Source organism: Octopus bimaculoides, chromosome 29 (assembly GCF_046866305.1).
Source record: "Octopus bimaculoides isolate indiv1 chromosome 29, ASM4686630v1, whole genome shotgun sequence".
In the NCBI taxonomy this organism is placed as follows: domain Eukaryota; kingdom Metazoa; phylum Mollusca; class Cephalopoda; order Octopoda; family Octopodidae; genus Octopus; species Octopus bimaculoides.
This window is the reverse complement of record NC_142956.1, coordinates 2,352,127-2,374,626: the sequence shown is the minus strand read 5'-3', so window position 1 is coordinate 2,374,626 and position 22,500 is coordinate 2,352,127. Positions and strand designations below refer to the sequence as shown.

Below are 22,500 nucleotides of genomic sequence, written 5' to 3'. Positions count from 1 at the left end.
TTTTCCATTTTCCTTTGTCTGTCTGTGTGTCTCCTGATGTTGTTGCTCTTATTATGAATCATTTGAAACATGCTGTGAGTGTACGCAATAAAGATCAGCAGGTCGAATCCAGTCTGGCACTGTGTTGTTGGCACTTCCGTCGCTTACGACGACGAGGGTTCCAGTTGATCCGATCAACGGAACAGCCTGCTCGTGAAATTAATGTGCAAGTGGCTGAGCACTCCACAGACACGTGTACCCTTAATGTAGTTCTTGGGGATATTCAGCGTGACACAGTGTGACAAGGCTGACCCTTTTGAATTACAGGCACAACAGAAACAGGAAGAAAGAGTGAGAGAAAGTTGTGGTGAAAGAGTACAGCAGGGTTTGCCACCATCCCCTGGCGGAGCCTCATGGAGCTTTAGGTGTTTTCGCTCAATAAGCACTCACAACGCCCGGTCTGGGAATCGAAACCGCGAGTCCGCTGCCCTAACCACTGGGCCATTGCGCTTCCTACACATCCAGGAATAAGACAAATATCTGATGACCATCATTGATCAAACAGATTGATTTTTTTTTTTTTCTTTTTTATGAAACGGATTGACATCTGTGGCCATTGAGGAAGTGTTTATCACAGTTGGTCATCATCATCATCATCATCATTTAACATCCACTATCCATGCTGGCATGGGTTGGACGGTTTGCCTGAAAACTGGTAAGCCAAGGGGGCAGAACCAGGTTCCGATCTGATCTGATTTGGCAAGGTTTCTACGGCCGGATGCCCTTCCTAATGCCAACCACTCCGAGAGTATAGTGGGTGTTTTTACACGCCACCGGCACAGGTGCCATTGACCTGACACCAGTGGGTACAGAATTAGTTGGCTGATATCTGCAGATGACATGGTCCTATTTGTCTCATCAGAATGTGGTCTCCAGCATTGCCGAGGGTTACAAGGCATGGAATAGGATTAGGGTTGTAAAGACCGAGACATCGGCCCTCTCAAGAAAGTTTCCCCATTGCACTTTGTATGTTAACCCCTTGACAGGGGCCGATGTAAATATATGCATACTGCGTGTTTGCCATGGGTCAGGTATTAAATAGCCATGGGTCAGGTTTTAAATTGCCATGGGCCAGGTATTAAATAGCCATGGGTCAGGTATTAAATAGCCATGGGTCAGGTATTAAATAGCCATGGGCCAGGTATTAAATAGCCATGGGTCAGGTATTAAATAGCCATGGGTCAGGTTTTAAATTGCCATGGGCCAGGTATTAAATAGCCATGGGTCAGGTATTAAACAGCCATGGGTCAGGTATTAAATAGCCATGGTTCAGGTATTAAACAGCCATGGTTCAGGTATTAAATAGCCATTGGTCAGGTATTAAATAGCCATGGGTCAGGTATTAAATAGCCATGGGTCAGGTATTAGACAGCCATGGGTCAGGTATTAAACAGCCATGGGTCAGGTATTAAACAGCCATGGGTCAGGTATTAAATAGCCATGGGTCAGGTATTAAATAGCCATGGGTCAGGTATTAAATAGCCATGGGCCAGGTATTAAATAGCCATGGGTCAGGTATTAAATAGGCATGGGTCAGGTATTAAATAGCCATGGTCAGGTATTAAATTGCCATGGGTCAGGTTTTAAATTGCCATGGGCCAGGTATTAAATAGCCATGGGTCAGGTATTAAAAAGCCATGGGTCAGGTATTAAAAAGCCATGGGTCAGGTATTAGACAGCGATGGGTCAGGTATTAAATAGCCATTGGTCAGGTATTAAATAGCCATTGGTCAGGTATTAAATAGCCATCAGCTAGGTATTAGACAGCCATGGGTCAGGTATTAAACAGCCATGGTTCAGGTATTAAATAGCCATGGGTCAGGTATTAAATAGCCATGGGTCAGGTATTAGACAGCCATGGGTCAGGTATTAAACAGCCATGGTTCAGGTATTAAATAGCCATGGGTCAGGTATTAAATAGCCATGGGTCAGGTATTAGACAGCCATGGGTCAGGTATTAAACAGCCATGGTTCAGGTATTAAATAGCCATGGGTCAGGTATTAAATAGCCATGGGTCAGGTATTAAATAGGCATGGGTCAGGTATTAAATAGCCATGGTCAGGTATTAAATTGCCATGGGTCAGGTTTTAAATTGCCATGGGCCAGGTATTAAATAGCCATGGGTCAGGTATTAAAAAGCCATGGGTCAGGTATTAAAAAGCCATGGGTCAGGTATTAGACAGCGATGGGTCAGGTATTAAATAGCCATTGGTCAGGTATTAAATAGCCATCAGCTAGGTATTAGACAGCCATGGGTCAGGTATTAAACAGCCATGGTTCAGGTATTAAATAGCCATGGGTCAGGTATTAAATAGCCATGGGTCAGGTATTAGACAGCCATGGGTCAGGTATTAAACAGCCATGGTTCAGGTATTAAATAGCCATGGGTCAGGTATTAAATAGCCATGGGTCAGGTATTAAATAGCCATGGGTCAGGTATTAAACAGCCATGGTTCAGGTATTAAATAGCCATGGGTCAGGTATTAAATAGCCATGGGTCAGGTATTAAATAGCCATGGGTCAGGTATTAAACAGCCATGGGGCCTTTGAATCCTAGGTTATTGTGGTATATCAGAATATTGTTAAAGACCCCACTGTCCGCCATCTTTCACTTCATTCTTCTGTTCTGTTCTCTTACAGACGACCGGATTAGAGAGTTTGCGTATCGAGGAGGAGTTACAACGGCACCGTGCCACTCGGAACACAATCGACGACGACTCGCGAGTGCTGATCTATGATGTACTGAAACCGTCGGAGCCCGCGGTAAATAGACTCTCTGCTCCTGAGTGTGGTATCAAGAAGTCTTCTTTGTCAAGTTCTCTACTAGATATTTGTGAAGGTATGCATGGCCTGGTTGTCAACACCTGCCTTCCTTCCTTACCTTACCTTACCTTACCTTACCTTACCTACCTACCTACCATCCTACCTGCCAGCCCACCTTTTCAACCCCACCGGCACTGTCACCGCCATCACCATCATCACCTCTCACCGCCACTCCTCAAAGATCTACCACTACTACTATCATCACCACCACCACCACCACTACTACTGCTGCTGCTGCTGCTACCACCACTACCATCGTCCCCACCACAGACTTCAGTCCCTCTCTCTTTCTCCCTCCCCTCCTGCCCCTTTCCCTCTCATCCTTCTCTCTTATTTACCATTGTTACCTTTTACTACAAAGCTACTACTACTACTACTACTACTATTCCCATTGCTGCTGCTGCTACTACTACTGCTACTACTACCATTTCTATGTTGTCTACTACTACCACTACTACTATTACTACTACTACTCTTATTGCTACTCTTACAGCTCCTAATACCACTGCTACTACTCTGCATTCCCTACCCTCTTCCTCTTACCTTCCCTTCCCTATTCAATCTACTACAACTACACCGGCCACCACTTCTGCTCAACAGCTCCTCTTTCTACCAACACAACACAGCCAATACTAACATCCACCTGATGTCAGTCTCTCTCTCTCTCTCTCTCTTTAATTAAGGCGGCGATCTGGCAGAAATTTTAGCACGCCAGGCGAAATGCTTAGCAGTATTTTGTCTTTATGTTCTGAGTTCAAACTCCGCCAAGGTCAACTTTGCCTTTCATCCTTTCGGGGGTCAATAAATTAAGTACCAGTTGCATTCTGGGGTTGATCTAATCGACTGGCCCCCTCTCCTAAAATTTCAGGCCTTTTGCCTAGAGTAGAAAAGTCTCTCTCTTTAATTGCTTGATTTCCCAGAAATAGCAGCCAAATTGCCCTTAAATCACATATTACTGTCTTGAAATAAAGATGGGGTGGTCACAACTGGAATGTCTTTGATCATAGCTCTGTCTGGACCAGGTCTGACCTGGGGCTAAACAACAACTACTGTAGCCACTAATCCTATTGAATCCACTCACAAGGCTTTTGGTTGTCCAAGGTGCCACGCAGTGGGACTGAACCCAGAACCATGTGGTTGGGGAGCAAGCTTCTTACAACACAGCCGCACCCTTTGCCTGTATGTGCATTTATCTTTAACACATGAGGACGCAAAAGCCATTTGCTGCAGGGTTTTGTCTAGGCAAAAGCTCTCCTATAAAGTCTGTGATCTCCAAACAACATCTTTCAACTGCCAGATACCACACATGCACACACACATGCACACACACATGCACCTCCCTTTCTCTATTGTTCAATCTACTACTACTACCCCTCTCCACTCCCTTTGGCTTCTGGCACCATTTCTGCAGACTTTATAACACATCAAATGAACCTCCAAACATCTTTCAGCTACCAGACACAAAGTCTCGGCATCATTTTACCTCCTCAGTGATAGATACCACCACAATCATAGCTAGACCAACACTTCTGATATATATATATATATATATATATATATATACACACGTGCGTGTGTGCTGTCGTATTTTCTTGTTTTTATTCTCTCCTTATGTCACTGCCTCCCATATTCTTTCTACACACTCACAGGCATACATATATTTATATATACACACACACACATTCTACTACGACTACTACTGTTCTTATTGCTACATGGCCTAGTAGTTAGGCTGCTGGACTCTCAATTGCTCGATCGTGAGTTCGATTCCTTGACTGGTTGTCGTGTTGGGTTCTTGAGCAAAACACTTCATTTTACACTGCTCCAGTTACCCCTTTCATTCAAGGGTTAGTAATGGCCTGCTTGCCTCACCAGTGGGGTGGTGTCATTTGAAGGCTAAAACAACGCAAAAAGCGCATTGTGACCAGTGATGTGTAACAATATCTCATAGCTTGATCAGTCATGTGATCACATGATATATATATATATAGGGGGCGAGAGAGAGAGAGAGAGAGAGCAATAGATCTCAAAGCAAGGCTATAAGCAATAGCGTGTAAATACTGAAGTAAAAAGATCCTGGATAGTAAAAGTCAAAGGCTCTCGATGGGATTTGAACCTGCATCGCCTATTAACATTCCAGCCATTTTACCATTGGACCAAAGCAGTCCTTTCAATTTCTCTATCCATTATACACACACACACACACACACATATTTTTTTTTTTTTGTTTTTTACTTGTTTTAGTCATAAGATTGTGGCCATACTGGAGCACTGCCTCAAAGAATTTTTAGTCAAATAAATCAACCCCAGGACTTATTTTTTTAAGCCTGGCACCTTTTTTTTGGCTGAACCACTAAGTTACAGGGACATAAACACACCAACACCGGTTGCCAAGCAGTGGTGGAGGACAAGCACAGAAACACACACACACACACACACACACACACACACACACACATACACATAACGGGCTTCTTTTAGTTTCCGTCTACCAAATCCCAAAGTGCCATGCAGTGGGACTGAACCCAGAACCATGTGGTTGGGGAGCAATCTCCTTACCACACAGCCATGCCTACATCTACAATTTACATACATAATACACCCCTCCTACCACCAGCACCACCACCACAGCAGCAGTAGTCATCCCCCCCTCTCCTGTACCAATCCCTTCCCCCCCATCTATTCTCCTCCAAATGCTTTTTTGTTGTTTTATGTTGCTCTTATTGTTGTATTTTTTAATTTTTCATTATTTTTATTTTTATTATTATTATTATCATTCTTTATATTTACAAATTTATTTTCATTGTTTATCATTTTTGTATATTATTATTATTATTATTATTATTATTATTATTTATTATTATTTTTATTATTATTATTATTATTTATTATTATTTATTATTATTATTATTATTATTTATTATTATTTTCATTTATTATTTATTATTATTATTATTTATTATTATTTATTATTATTATTTATTATTATTATTTATTATTTATTATTATTATTATTTATTATTATTATTATTTATTATTATTATTATTTATTATTATTATTCATTATTATTTATTATTGTTATTATTATTATTTTTATTTTTATTATTATTATTATCATTCTTTATATTTACAAATTTATTTTCATTGTTTATCATTTTTGTATATTATTATTATTATTATTATTATTATTATTTATTATTATTTTCATTATTATTATTATTATTTATTATTATTTATTATTATTATTATTATTATTTATTATTATTTTCATTTATTATTTATTATTATTATTATTTATTATTATTTATTATTATTATTTATTATTATTATTTATTATTTATTATTATTATTATTTATTATTATTATTATTTATTATTATTATTATTTATTATTATTATTCATTATTATTTATTATTGTTATTATTATTATTTATTATTATTATTATTTTTTATTATTTATTTATTATTATTATTATCATTGCAAGATGGTAGAGTTGTTAGGATGCTGGGGCAGTTGCTTAGCAGTATTTCATTTGTCTTTAAGTCCCGAGTTCAAATTCCGCCGAGGTTAACTTTGCCTTTCATCCTTTTGGGGGTCGATAAATTAAGTACCAGTTGCGTACTGGGGTCGATCTAATCGACTAGTCCTCTCCTCCAAGAATTTCAGGCCTTGTGCCTAGAGTACAAAAGAATATCTATTTTAATGGAGCAAGATCGTTGCCAGTGCCGCCGAACCGGCTCCTGTGCAGGTGGCACGTAAAATATACCATTTTGAGTGTGGCCGTTGCCAGTACCGCCTGACTGGCCTTTGTGCGGGTGGCACGTAAAAGCACCCACTACACTCTCGGAGTGGTTGGCGTTAGGAAGGGCATCCAGCTGTAGAAACTCTGCCAAATCAGATTGGAGCCTGGTGTAGCCATCGGGTTTCACCAGTCCTCAGTCAAATCGTCCAACCCATGCCAGCATGGAAAGCGGACGTTAAACGATGATGAGCTGGCAGAATCGTTAACACGCTGGGTGAAATGCTTAGCGGTATTTCGTATGTCTTTACGTTCTGAGTTCAAATCCTGCCGAGGTCAACTTTGCCTTTCGTCCTTTCGGGTCGATAAGTTAAGTACCAGTTACGCACTGGGGTTGATGTAATCGACTAGTCCTCTACCATAAAATTTCAGGCATTGTGTCGAAAGTAGAGAAGGTTATTATTATTATTATTATTAAGGTGGCAAAATGTTTAGCGATATTTCAACTGTCTTCACATTCTTACTCTTTCACTAGTTTCAGTCAGTTGACTGCGGCCATGCTGGAGCACTTATTCTTTGTAAGCCTAGTACTTATTCTATTGGTCTCTTTTGCTGAACCGCTAAATTACGGGGATGTAACCACACCAACATTGGTTGTTAAGCGATGTTGGGGGGACAAACACAGACACACAAACATATACACACGCATACATATATACGACGGGCTTCTTTCAGTTTCCGTCTACCAAATCCACTGACAAGGCTTTGGTCGGCCCGAGGCTATAGTAGAAGACACTTGCCCAAGGTGCCACACAGTGGGACTGAACCCGGAACCATGTGGTTGGTAAGCAAGCTACTTACCACACAGCCACTTCTGCCCTCTGAATGTTCTTATAATTATCATTAAAGTAGCAAGCTGGCAGAATCGTTAACACACTTAGCAGCATTTCATCCATCTTCGTGTTCTGAGTTCAAATTCTGCCGAGGCCGACTTTGCCTTTCATCCTTTCGAGGTGTCAACAAATTAAGTACCAGTGATACATTGGGGTTAATGAAATTGACTAGTCCCCTCCCCACAAATTTCAAGCCTTATGCCTTTATTAGAAAGAATTATTTTTTTTTAGGTATTATAATTATTTTTGTTCATTATTATTATTATTATTATTATTTACAATTTATTAATTTAATTTATATTTTAAGTTTCCCTCATTAGCTTATTTTTCAGTTTTCCATCCTTTTGTTTGTATTTATTTCAAAGTTTGATTTGTTTTTAATATATTTTTGTTGTTTGTGTTTTGTTGTTTTGTGTTCCAAGTTCATCCTATCCCGCACATCACACACACCCACACGCACACACATTTTGTTGTTGGTGTTGCTGTTGTTGTTGTCGTCATCATTCACCACAATTTCCTCCCATCACTCATCTCGATCGACTCCTCTCACACCTGACTCTACTTTCATTTTGGACCTGCCCCCTACACACACACACACACACACACACACACACTTCGTTCTGCAGTCTTTGAGCCCTTCCTTGTCACCCTCCCCTCTCTTCTCTGCCACCCCCACCTCCTCCAGTTTACAAAATATACAATGGTGGTGGTGGTGGTGGCAGTGGTGGTAGTTTGCATCGTAGTGTGTGAAAATGCAGTTTATGTCCATGTGTGTCCGTGTGCACCCTTCTGTTTGTGGTGGGGGGACCTTTATGAGACAGGGGTAGTTTCATTCCCTAGAAATACCCTCCATCCTCGGTGCATTTTATTATTGTTAAACATAAATGTTGCTGACAGTGACTTTGAAGTTTTGGTGTTAGCTTTGTCTTTAGATAGTCTTCTGTTGAGTTAAGAACCCTCTTTTACTCAACCCACACACTCAAAGATATTAGGGGTTTACATAAAGAGAACAAGTTATTCCAAAGCATTGTGGCCTGACAATGGCTATCTGGCTGAAACTTTGAAGTCCCTGTCAACAATATTCTGGTATCATGATCATCCAATATTGTAAATCCAGGTTTTGTCCCCGTTAACAAGGGTGGCCAGATTTACCTCAATGCCATAGCAACCGAGGTAGGCAAGCGCAGCCTGTCCCAACCTTTGGGCTGGCTGGTGCCCATTCTCCTTTGCTATCGTGAGGCCTTTTTGAAGCAGGATCTTCTGCAACAAGGATGCCCTTGCTTACCCCCAACCTCAGTTTCTAGACACTGGTGGTCCCAAGACCAAGGCCTCTGCCATGGTTTTTAAGAAATGTGGTGGGAAACTAGCTCAGGAAGGCAGGGATACTACTCCCTGAAACCCCTTTTGGAGCCCCCCTATTTATGGTATACAAATAATAAATAGGAGTGGCTGTGGGGTAAGTAGCTTGCTTACCAACCACATGGTTCAGGGTTCAGTCCCACTGCGTGGCACCTTGTGCAAGTGTCTTCTACTATAGCCTCAGGCCCACCAAAGCCTTGTGAGTGGATTTGGTAGATGGAAACTGAAAGAAGCCTGTCGTATATATGTATATGTATGTATGTGCGTTTGTGTGTCTGTGTTTGTCCCTCTATCATCGCTTGACAACCGATGCTGGTGTGTTTACGCAAACATATACACACACATACATATACACACACATACATATATATATATGTATATATATATATATATATATATATATATATATATATATATACACGATGGGCTTCTTTCAGTTTCCGTCTACCAAATCCACTCACAAAGCTTTGGTCGGGCCGAGGCTATAGTGGAAGACACTTGCCCAAGGTGCCACGCAGTGGGAATGAACCCGGAACCATGTGGTTGGTAAGCAAGCTTCTTACCACACAGCCACTCCTGCGCCATATATATATATATATATATATATATATATATATCATCGTTTAACGTCCGCTTTCCATGCTGGCATGGGTTGGACGATTTGACTGCGAACTGGTGAAACCAGATGGCTACACCAGGCTCCAATCTGATTTGGCAGAGTTTCTACAGCTAGATGCCCTTCCTAACGCCAACCACTCCGAGAGTGTAGTGGGTGTTTTTTACATGCCACTGGCACAGGGGCCAGAAGAGGCTGGAAACGACCACAATTGGATGGTGCTTTTTATGTGCCATCAGCACAGAAGCCAGTCAGGGTGGCACTGGCATCGGCCACGTTCGGATGGTGCTTTTTACGTGCCACCACCGGTACAGGGATCACAACTACAATTTCAGGGATCAAATATATAAGGATATTATTAATAATTAACAATAATATCAGTGGCTAGCATGCATAATATATATATGTATATTGTTGCTATTATGCAAAAGTGTCGTAAGTCCGAATCGTGTTTTCAGGAAATAAAAAAATGGTTTCAGCATTCCATAGCAAAACTGTTGACAGTTTTTTATATCTTGGCATCTGAAGGAATTGGAGATACAATAGTTTGAGCAAAAGAACTGGCTATTTCAAGCAAAAATAAATATTGCAAAAAAAAAAAATGCATTTGGCCAAATTTGGACATACGACAGTTTAACATAATAGCAACGATATATATACATAAATATATATGTATGTATGTAGAAAAAAGTAAACGAGTGCAAATTGAACCGGTGAGTGTGTTAATTAACGAGGCATTATTAAAACAGAATGGCTCTCCGCAGACACAACAAAATATGCTTCAACACACCAATTCACATAAAGAATCTTGCAAACCAAATACAAAGACAATATATATATATATACACACACACACACGCACACACCCACACTTTGCCACCACCACCATCACCACCCAGCCCTTCATTACCTTCACTGATTGCTGGAGGCCAATCATTTTTTTTCACCTGTTGTTCTTGTCATCTCATCGCTCTTGTTTTTATTCACCTTGTCGGCGTTGTTGTTGTTTTTGTTGTTGTTGCTGTGTGTGTGTGTGTGTGTGTGTTACTTTTCACTGTCCCCCCCCCTCACATCAAGTAGACTGTACCCCTCCCCCCTGCCACCCTTGAGACCAGTGCTGTGTCTGTGATATATAGTCAGGACAAAGTACACACACACACACACATTTAAACACACGTTCACACACACACACACATTTAAACACACGTTCACACACACACACACACACACACACACACACACACACATTAACAAATAATTATACACACCTGCAAACACAAATCTATACATTTCTACACATATACTCACACATGCACCCACACCTTTCTACAACACACATACGTACACACTGTATATATGAACACTTATTTGTACACACACACACACACACGTCTTTCTCAATACACACACACTCAGGCATACATACACACATGAACACACAAACACCCACACACAAACACCCCCACACACACACAGCTTTCTACACAAGTACTCATTTCTACAACACATACGTACATATACATTGTATATTCTGACATTTATTTGTACACTCACACACACACACACATCTTTCTACACTCACACATCTTTCTACACTCACACACACACACACATCTTTCTACACTCACACACACACACATCTTTCTACACTCACACACACACACACATCTTTCTACACTCACACACACACACACATCTTTCTACACACACATTTTTCTACACACACACACATCTTTCTACACACACACACATATCTTTCTACACACACACACATCTTTCTACACACACACACACACATCTTTCTACACACATACACATCTTTCTACACACACACACACACATCTTTCTACACACACACATACACATCTTTCTACACACACACACACATCTTTCTACACTCACACACACATCTTTCTACACACACACCTACATACACAATATATACAGACACTCATTCTCTCACACACACACACACACACACACTTTAGTATTTTTTGTTGTTGTTGTTGTTGTTGCTGTGGTTTGCTGTGTAACCTTGTATGTAACACAAAGATGGATATTCGTGTTTACTTTTGCTATTTGCCAGGTTTGATGCGGGTAGAGAAGACCCGGGATAGTTCGAAACGAAAATAAATGAAATGCTTTCCTTAGTGCTTTCTCAACATTCAATATTTACACTCTCCCCTCCCCCCATCTCTCTCTCTCTCTCTCTCTCTCTTACTTCCTCTGTGTATTTACTATAAATGTTTGTTTGTTATTTAACTATTTTTCTCTCTGCACATAGATTCATCACCTATCTCACCAATGCTAAGTGACCGACTATGTATGTTTGTAGAGAGGAAACGGTAGAGTTAACAAACAAGAAATTTATAGTATCTAAGTTGAGAGAGAGAGAGAGAGAGAGAAATGGGGTGAGGCAGCGACAGGCTATCTGTAACGTAACTGGTACTGTTGTCGTCCAGTAAATGATGGATAAATTGTACGAGTACCCTCGGCAAGCCTACCCTTCCATGTTCTGTCTCAAATTGTTGTTTATCATGTCTTAATGTGATCTATATTGATTTATTCGTAGCATTTGAACCATGGAGTTGTTTTGTGTGACAAACGTTGAACCAGTTTGGGACGCCTTGTTATGTTGGACAATTGTTTAGTAACCTAGCCTGCTAGAGCTAAGGGAATGATGTGTTACGTTGGGATGATATAGCAGAGTTAAAATTGTGCAATTAAAATAGGTTTCTTGTGGATAAGTAACGAGGAGTTGAATCACTGATCTCTTGTAGCATAAGTAGTAACATGGGCTGACTGGAAATACATTGGTACAGTATTCAAATCCCAGGGAGCTCATCATCGTTTTCTTTTTTTCTCTGTATTTGTACACTGTGTGCGTGTGGATGGACATTAAACGATGATGATGATGATGATGATGATATATATATATATATATATATATATATATATATATATATATATATATATATATATGTGTGGATATATATATATATATATATATATATATGTGTGTGGATATATATATATATATATATGTGTGTGTGTGTGTGTATATATATATATATATATATATATATATATATATATATATAGGCAAAGGAGTGGCTGTGTGGTAAGTAGCTTGCTTACCAGCCACATGCTTCCAGGTTCAGTCCCACTGCGTGGCACCTTGGGCCTCAGGCCGACCAAAGCCTTGTGAGTGGATTTGCTAGACAGAAACTGAAAGAAGCCCGTCATATATATATATATATATATATATATATATGTTTCTGTGTCTGTGTTTGTCCCCCCCCCCCCCAACATCGCTTGACAAGCATTGCTGGTGTGTTTATGTCCCCGTAACCTAGTGGTTCAGCAAAAGAGACCGATAGAATAAGTACTAGGCTTACAAAGAATAAAGTCCTGGGGCCGATTTGTTCAACTAAAGGTGGTGCTCCAGCATGGCTGCAGTCAAATGACTGAAACAAGTAAAACAATAAAAGTATATATATATATGTATGTGTATATATACTTGTTTCAGTCATTTGACTACGGCCATGCTGGAGTACCGCCTTAAAGGGCGTTAGTCGAAGAAATCGACCCCGGGACTTATTCCTTGTAAGCCTTGTATTTATTCTATTGCTTGTTTTTGCTGAACCACTAAGTTATGGGGACATAAACACATCAACACCGGTTGCCAAGCAGTGGTGGGAGGACTAACATAGGCACATATATATATATGTATATATATATACACGATGAGCTTCTTCCAGTTTCCATCAACCAAATCCATTCACAAGGTTTTGGTCGACTCAAGGCCAAGCTGCATCGGCCCCTTTGCCTTTTTCTTTGAAGACATCAGCGGCAGGGAGAGGCTGGTATGGATGGACAGCTGCTGGTTTTCGATAAAACAACCTTGCCTAGACTTGTGCCTCGGAGGGAAACTTTCTAGGTGCAATGCCATGGTCATTCAGGACCGAAGGGGATCACCCCCATGCTGGCATGGGTTGCATGGTTTGACAGGATTCAACAAGCCCCTGGGCTGTCATGCCCGAATGTCACCTTTGACATGGTTTCTTATATGGCTGAATGCCCTTCGCCGGGCGAAATGCTTAGCGGTATTTTGTCTACCGCTACGTTCTGAGTTCAAATTCCGCCGAGGTCGACTCTGCCTTTCATCCTTTCGGGGTCGATTAAATAGGTACCAGTTACGCACTAGGGTCGGTATAATCGACTTAATCCGTTTGTCTGTCCTTGTTTGTCCCCTCTGTGCGTAGCCCCTTGTGGGCAGTAAAGAAATAACACACTTTACAGAGTGGGCTGGGTGTTTTTTTATGTGGCCCCAGCCCCAGTCAGGTCTGTTTTGGCAGGGTTTTATGGCTGGATGCCCTTCCTAATGCCAACCACTTTACAAAGTGCACTGGGTGCCTTTCTTGTGCAATTAGCACTTCTGGGGTCACCAAGTAACTTACAAGACTAGAAAAACACAGGAGAAATGAAAACTGCTCCTTTTTAATAAGTGTCGGGGAGGGGTACTTGAGGGGTTGCAGATGGTTTTATGCCAGGTGTCAAGGGGCTAAAATATGATCGAGCCGTGGTTCTCAACTAGGGTCCATGTAAACCCAAGGGGGTCCACATAATATTTTGGCAGGGCTCCACACACTCAGAATAGAAAATTGGGGATCTGTGGTAATACTTTAAGGGTTTTGATTTAGATGCTTTTGTTGCAGGAAATATCTGGGTTCCTTTCTCTAACATTTTGCTTAGGTACAACATGGCTATGTGGCAAGAAGCTTGTTTCCCAACCACATGGTTCTGGGTTCAGTCCCACTGCATGGCACCTTGGGCAAGTGCCTTCTACTACAGCCTCGGGCCAACCAAAGCCTTGTAAATGGACTTGGTGTGACAGAAGCTGAAAGAAACTCGCCATAAATAGTGTGTTTTTATGCTTGACCCCACCATCTTCACCTGACTCCTGGTGTTGGTTTGTTGACATCCCTGTAACTTAGCTGTTTGACTGAAGGAGCTGATAGAATAAGTACCAAGCTTGACTTAGAAAATAAGTCTTGTGAGTGGATTTGGTAGGAGGAAACTGAAAGAAGCTCATCATATATGTGAGTGTGTTTGTCCTCCAATCACCACTTGACAAACAGTGTTGGTGTGTTTACATTCCTGTAACTTAGCAGTTCAGCAAAAGAGACCGATAAAGTAAGTACTGGGCTTACAAAGAATAAGTCCTGGGTTTGATTTGTTCGACTAAAAAAAGAAAACCATTCAAGGCAGTGCTCCAGCATGACCACAGTCAAATGACTGAAACAAGTATAAGAATAAAATAATCCTTTAACATGCTTCCAACCACTAAAACCTGTCATCTCAGAGAACAGTATTGAAGACCCATGCAAGAACACGAGAAAAACAAAACACAAACTTTGGAAAAAACTTCTATGAAACTAGTTTGCAATCTCTTAGTATTCAGCTTACTTTCTCAAATGTAATGATTGTTTATTCACATTTTTAACCCCCATGACCACGGTTTTTTATCAGGCAACCTGGTTGCACTGGCAGTAATCATCTCGTCTAGGATCAGCAATTACCACACAGCCACTTCTGTTTTTAATTAATTTTGAAAATGGTTTGAGAGGGAGGGAGAGAATTAGGAGGGGGGAAGCTGTGGAAAGTGAGAGAGTGTTGCTTTTTTATGTGTGTGGTTTGTGGGCAGACGTGTTTGAGTCGTGCAGGCCTGGTGAGCCATAAAAATTCTCACAGAAATCGACCCGGGATAAACAATGATGTTGCTATTAGAATTCATGACAGAACGTGTGTAAAATGTGGAAGGGTTTGCCTCTCAGTTGGAGGTCTAAAAAGACATGCTAAGAGAGTGCATGTGGTGGCACCTGTTTCTCCTGCCAGCCAGCACAGTTGTCCAGTATGTAATAAAAAATGTGTAAAAGCTTGGCTGGATTTAAAAGTTACATAAGGGCATCACATGGCAACAATCGTGAATCATTTCAGTAAGTCTTCTTGGCAATGGCTTTTCTCCTGTAATGAGGATGCAACTCTGATGTGTGTGTGTGTGTATATATATATATATATATATATGTATATATATGTATATGTAAATAGTAAGGGATTACCCCCTAAACAATTACCGGTTTGCACCCTGTACACTCTGTAAAGTGGTTGGTATTAGGAGGGGCATCCAGCCATAGACGCCATGCCCCTCATTGGGGCTGGTGCCACATAAAAAGCACCCAGTACACTTTGTAAAGTGGTTGACCTTAGGAAGGACATCCAGTCGTAGAAACCATGCCAAAGCAGATAGTTGGAGTCCAGTGCAGCTGTCCAACTCATACCAGCATGGGAATGGACACTAAATGAGGGTGAAATGCACACACACACGCATACATATAGAGGTATGCTCCACATTATGTACGGAGTTGCTTTTCATAAACCCTCTGCCATAAAGTGAAGTTCTCTGACAAGGAACCGGTTTTTCCTTTGTTAACCTTTTATGTTAAATGCAAAGCACAGAGAAATGTTTTTCACATCATGAGAGTCCAGCGTCAAGCAAGATTTTTTATCAACACTGAACTTCTAGACCAAAGGAGATATCTCTGTTTGTGTGTGTGTTAGTAAGTCTTTCTTACATTTTCTCTCTATCTCTCTCTCTCACACACACACACACATACACATATATACATACACACACACACACACACACATATATATATATATATACACACACACGTACGCATGTATATAACTGTGTTTGTGTGTGTATGACTCTGTGTGTGTGTGTGTATATATACATACGCATACATGAATGTACTGCATTGTGTTGGCAAGCTGTAGTTATGTTGAAAGTGAAAGTAAATAGTGAATATTAAATATATTTTGGTGTGTGTGTGTTTTGTAGTTGATCAGGTTGATGTAAAGGGAACATAATCACCATTGATTAACAGTGATTGATCAATAATAAATCAATACTCTTTAACCTACATAAACACAGTCTTTTTCACTCATTCTCTCTCTCAAAAGTACACACACACTCACTTTCAATAGTACCCATTCTCTCTCTCTCTCTCTCAATAGTACCCATTCTCTCTCTCTCTCTCAATAGTACCCATTCTCTCTCTCTCTCTCAATAGTACCCATTCTCTCTCTCTCTCTCTCTCAATAGTACCCATTCTTTCTTTCTCTCTCTCTCTCTCTCAATAGTACCCATTCTCTCTCTCTCTCTCAATAGTACCCATTCTCTCTCTCTCTCTCAATAGTACCCATTCTCTCTCTCTCTCTCTCTCAATAGTACCCATTCTCTCTCTCTCTCAATAGTATCCTTTTTCCCTCTCTCTCTCAATAGTACCCTTTCTCTCTCTCTCTCTCAATAGTACCCTTTCTCTCTCTCTCTCTCAATAGTACCCTTTCTCTCTCTCTCTCTCAATAGTACCCTTTCTCTCTCTCTCTCTCTCAATAGTACCCATTCTATCTCTCTCTCTCTCAATAGTACCCATTTTATCTCTCTCTCTCTTTCTCTCTCCCTCTCAATAGTACCCATTCTATCTTTCTCTCTCTCTCAATAGTACCCATTCTATCTCTCTCTATCTCTCTCTCAATAGTACCCATTCTATCTCTCTCTATCTCTCTCTCAATAGTACCCATTCTATCTCTCTCTATCTCTCTCTCAATAGTACCCATTCTATCTCTCTCTCAATAGTACCCATTCTATCTCTCTCTATCTCTCTCTCAATAGTACCCATTCTATCTCTCTCTCAATAGTACCCTTTCTCTCTCTCTCTCTCTCTCTCAATAGTACCCATTCTTTCTCTCTCCCTCTCAATAGTACCCTCTCTCTCTCAATAGTACCCTCTCTCTCTCTCAATAGTACCCTTTCTCTCTCTCTCTCTCTCTCAATAGTACCCTTTCTCTCTATCTCTCTCTCTCTCTATATATATATATATATAGTACCCATTCTTTCTCTCTCTCTCTCAATAGTATCCTTTCTCTCTCTCTCTCTCAATAGTACCCTTTCTCTCTCTCTCTCTCAATAGTACCCATTCTTTCTCTCTCTCTCTCTCTCAATAGTACCCTTTCTCTCTCAATAGTACCCATTCTATCTCTCTCTCTCTCAATAGTACCCATTCTATCTTTCTCTCTCTCTCAATAGTACCCATTCTATCTCTCTCTATCTCTCTCTCTCTCTTTCTATAGTACCCATTCTTTCTCTCTCTCTCTCTCAATAGTACACACACTCTCTCCCCCTCTCTCTCATACATATCACCTCATTGCCTCCTCTCTCTCATCAACAGCAACAGCAACAACATTTCCCTGTGGTTTTGTGCTGGGTCTCTATTGGTGTCATTTGCTTTCTTGGTCTGCTCTGCATTGGTGTGTGTGTGTGTGTGTGTGTGTAAACAGAGCATGCATGCGTGGAAATGCGGCTGTGTGTGTGTGTGTTTATGTGCGAATAAGACCTGCCTCTGTGTGTGTGTGTGTGTACATGCAGGTGTGTGTGTGTGCATGTGTAGATATGTGTATGTATAAATGTGTGTATATATGTGTAGATATGTGTGTGTATAAATATGTATGTGTATATATATATTTGTGTGTGTGTGTGTATAAATATGTAGGTGTAGATATGTGTGTTTGTGTGTAGATATGTGTGTGTTTATAAATATGTATGTATAGATATGTGTGTAAATATGTGTGTATAGATATGTGTGTGTGTATAAATATGTATGTATAGATATGTGTGTGTATGTGTAAATACATGTATGTGTGCATATATGAATGGTAGAATGTGATTACAAATTTCACTTGGCAACTGCATGGCTCCTGTTTCAATCCCTGTGCAGGTCACCCAGGACATCTCAAACAAATATTCCTTATTACGTTGAAATGTGGTTGAGGGGGAAACTGTGAGGAAGCCTGCCTGTGTGTCTCTTTGTATTCCATAACCTACCAGTATAAAGAATGAAGATCGATAAAGTAGCACATTGTGGGACAGGTGGGGGGTGGGGAGGGTAATACGATTGGCTGAATCCTCGGAACTGCTGCAGTATGGTCGCAGAAAAGTGACAAACCATTACAGGAATGTGTGTTTTTGTGTTTGTCACTAGACTGTGGCCATGCTACAGTACCACCTTGAACAAACCGACCCCAGGATGCATTTTAAGCTTAATATCTATTCTATCGTTCTCTTTTTGTCAAACTGCTAAGTTAGAGGGATGTAACCAAACCAATACCAGTTGCCAAGTGGTTGTGTAGGGTACAAACACAAACAATAACCCCCCCCACACACACACAGTGTTGAATCCCCAAACCTGGTCCCTGCGTTTATAGGCCCCATGTACTGTCTTGTTTTAACCCCGGCAGGTAATGGAGGAGCATCTACATGTCCAATCTATTAGAAATAGCAACCAAATTATCCTCAAATTACACCTTCTTTTGCATGACTGCATTCCTTAATGAAAAGCTAACAAAATGTCAGTGAAATTATTAGAAATGGCAGTCAAATCTACCTCGACTCACAAGTTTGGACTTAAGGTAATGTGGTCCTAGATACACTATGCCTGAATAAAAGGTGGGATGGTCACAGGTGGAACGTCTTTGATCATTGGTCTGTCTGGATCAGGACTGACCTGGGATTAAACAACAACAGCTATAGCCACTAATACTAACTCGTATACTATACATTAGATAATGTAGTCCTAGATACACTATGCCTGAATAAAAGATGGGATGGTCACAAGTTTATTAGATCAAGATTGACCTGGGGCTAAACAACTCCCACAATAGTGGCCCAGTCTACCTAGCTGTAAAATAGATACCACAAAATAGCAATAACTAACTTGTTTCCAGCAGTTTCTGAGTCTGGACTATGTATGACACAAACGGTTTTGTTATTTTGAAGTCCTGAGTTCAACTCGTTGTGTCGGTAACAAAGACAATCGATTGCTTTGGTTGTCATTATTATCGTTTAATGTCTCTTTTTTCCATGCTGGGTTCGCTTGGACGGTTCGACATGAACTGTTATCTGTTATACCAGAGAGACTGCTGGGCTCCAATGTCTGCTTTGATGTATTTTCTACAGATGGGAGCCCTTCCTAATGCCAGCCATTTTATAATGTGTACTGGGTGCTTTGTGTGTTTTTTTTTTAAACCTTTTCATGGCACCAGCACTGGTAAGGTTGACGAGTACCCTGAAGACAAGACACCTCAGCTGAGTGCAGTATAGTATTAAGGTATATGAAAGTATGGTAGGGGGGCAGGAACAAGTGTCTTGCTGAAGAGGTGAATGCATGGCACTCTCATATGGAAAGAGAGAAAGAAAGAGATATAACATCAAAGTACAAGATATGAAAGATAGAAGAGGGGAGGAGCAGAAAAGTTAGGAGGGGTAGGTGAGAGTACTAGAGAGGAAAGAGTGTGACAGCCCCCATGGCACACTTTTTTTTATTCTTTTTACTTGTTTCAGCCATTTGACCGGCCATGCTGGAGCACTGCCTTAAAGGGGGTTAGTTGAAGAAATCGACCCCAGGAGTCATTCTTTGTAAGCCTAGTACTTATTCTATCGGTCTCTTTTGCCGAACCGCTAAGTTATGGGGACATAAGCACACCATCTTCGGTTGTCAAGTGATGGCAGAGGGACAAACACAGACACTCAAATGTGTATATATATATATATATATATATATATATATATATATATACACACACATATATATATAAAAAGAATGAGATAAAGAGACCAATGGCATAAATAAATTTATATTTTATGTAGAATGTCATAAAATGTAAATTTATTTATGCCATTGTTCTCTTTATCTCATTCTTTTTTATATATACACACGCTAATACACGACCCATGTTAAATTCCCCATTTATGCTGCAACCACATCTGGGGCAAAACCAGTCGGCATACAGCATTTACTTGGTATTACCTGTAACATTCGGGTCTGGTTGACTCCCCTACCCACCATAACCTTTATATATATATATATACATATATATGTATATGTGTGTGTATATATATATATATATATATATATATATAGATAGATATATGATGGGCTTCTTCTAGTTTCCATCTTCCAAATTCACTCACAAGGATTTGGTTGACCCAAGGCTATAGTAGAATACACTTGCCCAAGGTGCCACGCAGTGGGACTGAACCCGGAACCATGTGGTTGGGAAGCAAGCTTCTGACAACACAGCCATGCCTATATGCTTATTTATATATATATATATATATATATATATATCAATAATGATATATATTTGATGCTTGTCTCATGCTCAACCCAACTTTTCTGCCTTACTTTCATCCTTGCCTCAGGATGGATATCACTTTACACCTCATGGTGCAGCCATCATCATGGGACTTCATTAACCCTTTCGTTACCAACCCAGCTGAAACCACCTCTGGCTCTGTAGTACAAATGTCTTGTTTCCATAAGTTTTTAATTAAAATCTTCCACCAAACCTTAGTCACAATTTATGTTCCTAACACCAGCTTAATGATAATTAAGTTATTTTACTAAATTATTTGTAATACTTAAAATTAATTGACAGAAACACAGAACATCCCAAAATAAATACAGTGATGAAAGGGCTAAAGACAGTCAGTCAAATGTGCCTTCAATTTGCACAAGATTTGGCTGCTATTTCTAGCAATTGAAACAAAATCTGCAAATTTACCATTTTGATGCCAACCTGGCTGAAACTGGCTCTGGTTCTGTAGTACAAAAGTCTTGTTTTCATAAGTTTTAGATTAAAATCTTCCACCAAACCTTAATCACAATTTACGTTCCTAACACCAGCTGAATGATAACAAAGTTATTTTACTAAATTCTTTGTTATATTTAAAATTAATTGAAGTAAACAGAGCATCTCGACAGAAATATGGTAACAAATAAGGTTAAAGACAGTCAAATGAGCCTTCAATTTGCACAAAATTTGGCTGCTATTTCTAACAATTGAAACAAAATCTGCAAATTTACCATTTTGATGCCAACCTGGCTGAAACTGGCTCTGGCTTTGTATTACAAATGTCTTGTTTACATAAGTTTTAGATTAAAATCTTCCACCAACCCTTAGTCACAATTTATGTTCCTAACACCAGCTGAATGATAACGAAGTTATTTTACTAAGATGTCTGTCTGTCATGGATTTAAGTGACAAATGCCTGTACATCACTTTTGCTGTTCCTTTCGGTCATCACAGTGAGTTCCAGTGACAAGCATTGCAAGATGACTGCAAATCATACAAGGGGCTGTTGAGAAGTTGTTTGCTTTAAGGGTATTGCAAAGGGCCTGGTTGGAGGCCCCACCTTCTGAGTTCTTTTACAGGGCTTAGAAAACCTGAAGGACCACTGCAACAAGTGTGGGAATCTGAGAGGGGTTCCAGGTTCGTTCCCACTTGGACAAGTGTCTTACACTCTAGCCTTGGGCCGACCAAAGCCTTGCAAGTGGATTTAGTTAATGAAAATTTAAAGAGGCCCCTAGTGTATATATAAACCTTGGATCGTAGGGTGATATGCTGTGCTTGAGGAGACCTATTGAGTTAAGTACATCAAAACCAAAATCAAATGGAAATTGTAGTTGTGATCCCCGTGCCGGTGGCACATAAAAAGCACCATCTGAATGTGGCCGATGCCAGCACCACCTTGACTGGCTCCCATGCCGGTGGCACGTACAAAGCACCAACCGATTGTGGTCGTTGCTAGACCCCTCTGGCCCCTGTACCAGTGGCATGTAAAAAGCACCAACCGATTGTGGCCCCTGTACTGGTGGCACATAAAAAGCACCCACTACACTCACGGAGTGGTTGGCGTTAGGAAGGGCATTTGGCTGTAGAAACACTGCCAGATCAGATTGGAACCTGGTGCAGCCTCCTGGCTTCTCAGACCCCAGTTGAACTGTCCAACCCATGCCAGCATGGAAAGCGGACATTAAACGATGATGATGGTGATGATGATATATATATATATTTATGTGTATTTGTCTGTGTTTGTCCCCCCTCCCCCACTATCATTTAACAAC

At 40.4% G+C, this 22,500-nt stretch overlaps 1 protein-coding gene across 7 annotated transcripts in view; it reads left to right on the top strand.

Annotated features, from left to right (window-relative positions):
* Nucleotides 1–22,500, top strand: part of LOC106874315 (uncharacterized) — a 297,482-nt gene that overhangs the window by 254,893 nt on the left and 20,089 nt on the right. For 5 of the 7 annotated variants that reach the window (XM_089345559.1, XM_089345556.1, XM_089345554.1 and 2 more), the window contains exon 11: nt 2,681–2,879. In XM_089345559.1, the coding sequence (XP_089201685.1) occupies nt 2,681–2,879 (199 nt within the window). The remainder of the gene's footprint in view (nt 1–2,680; nt 2,880–22,500) is intronic. The other 2 variants (XM_089345560.1, XM_089345561.1) reach the window with 1 other exon arrangement.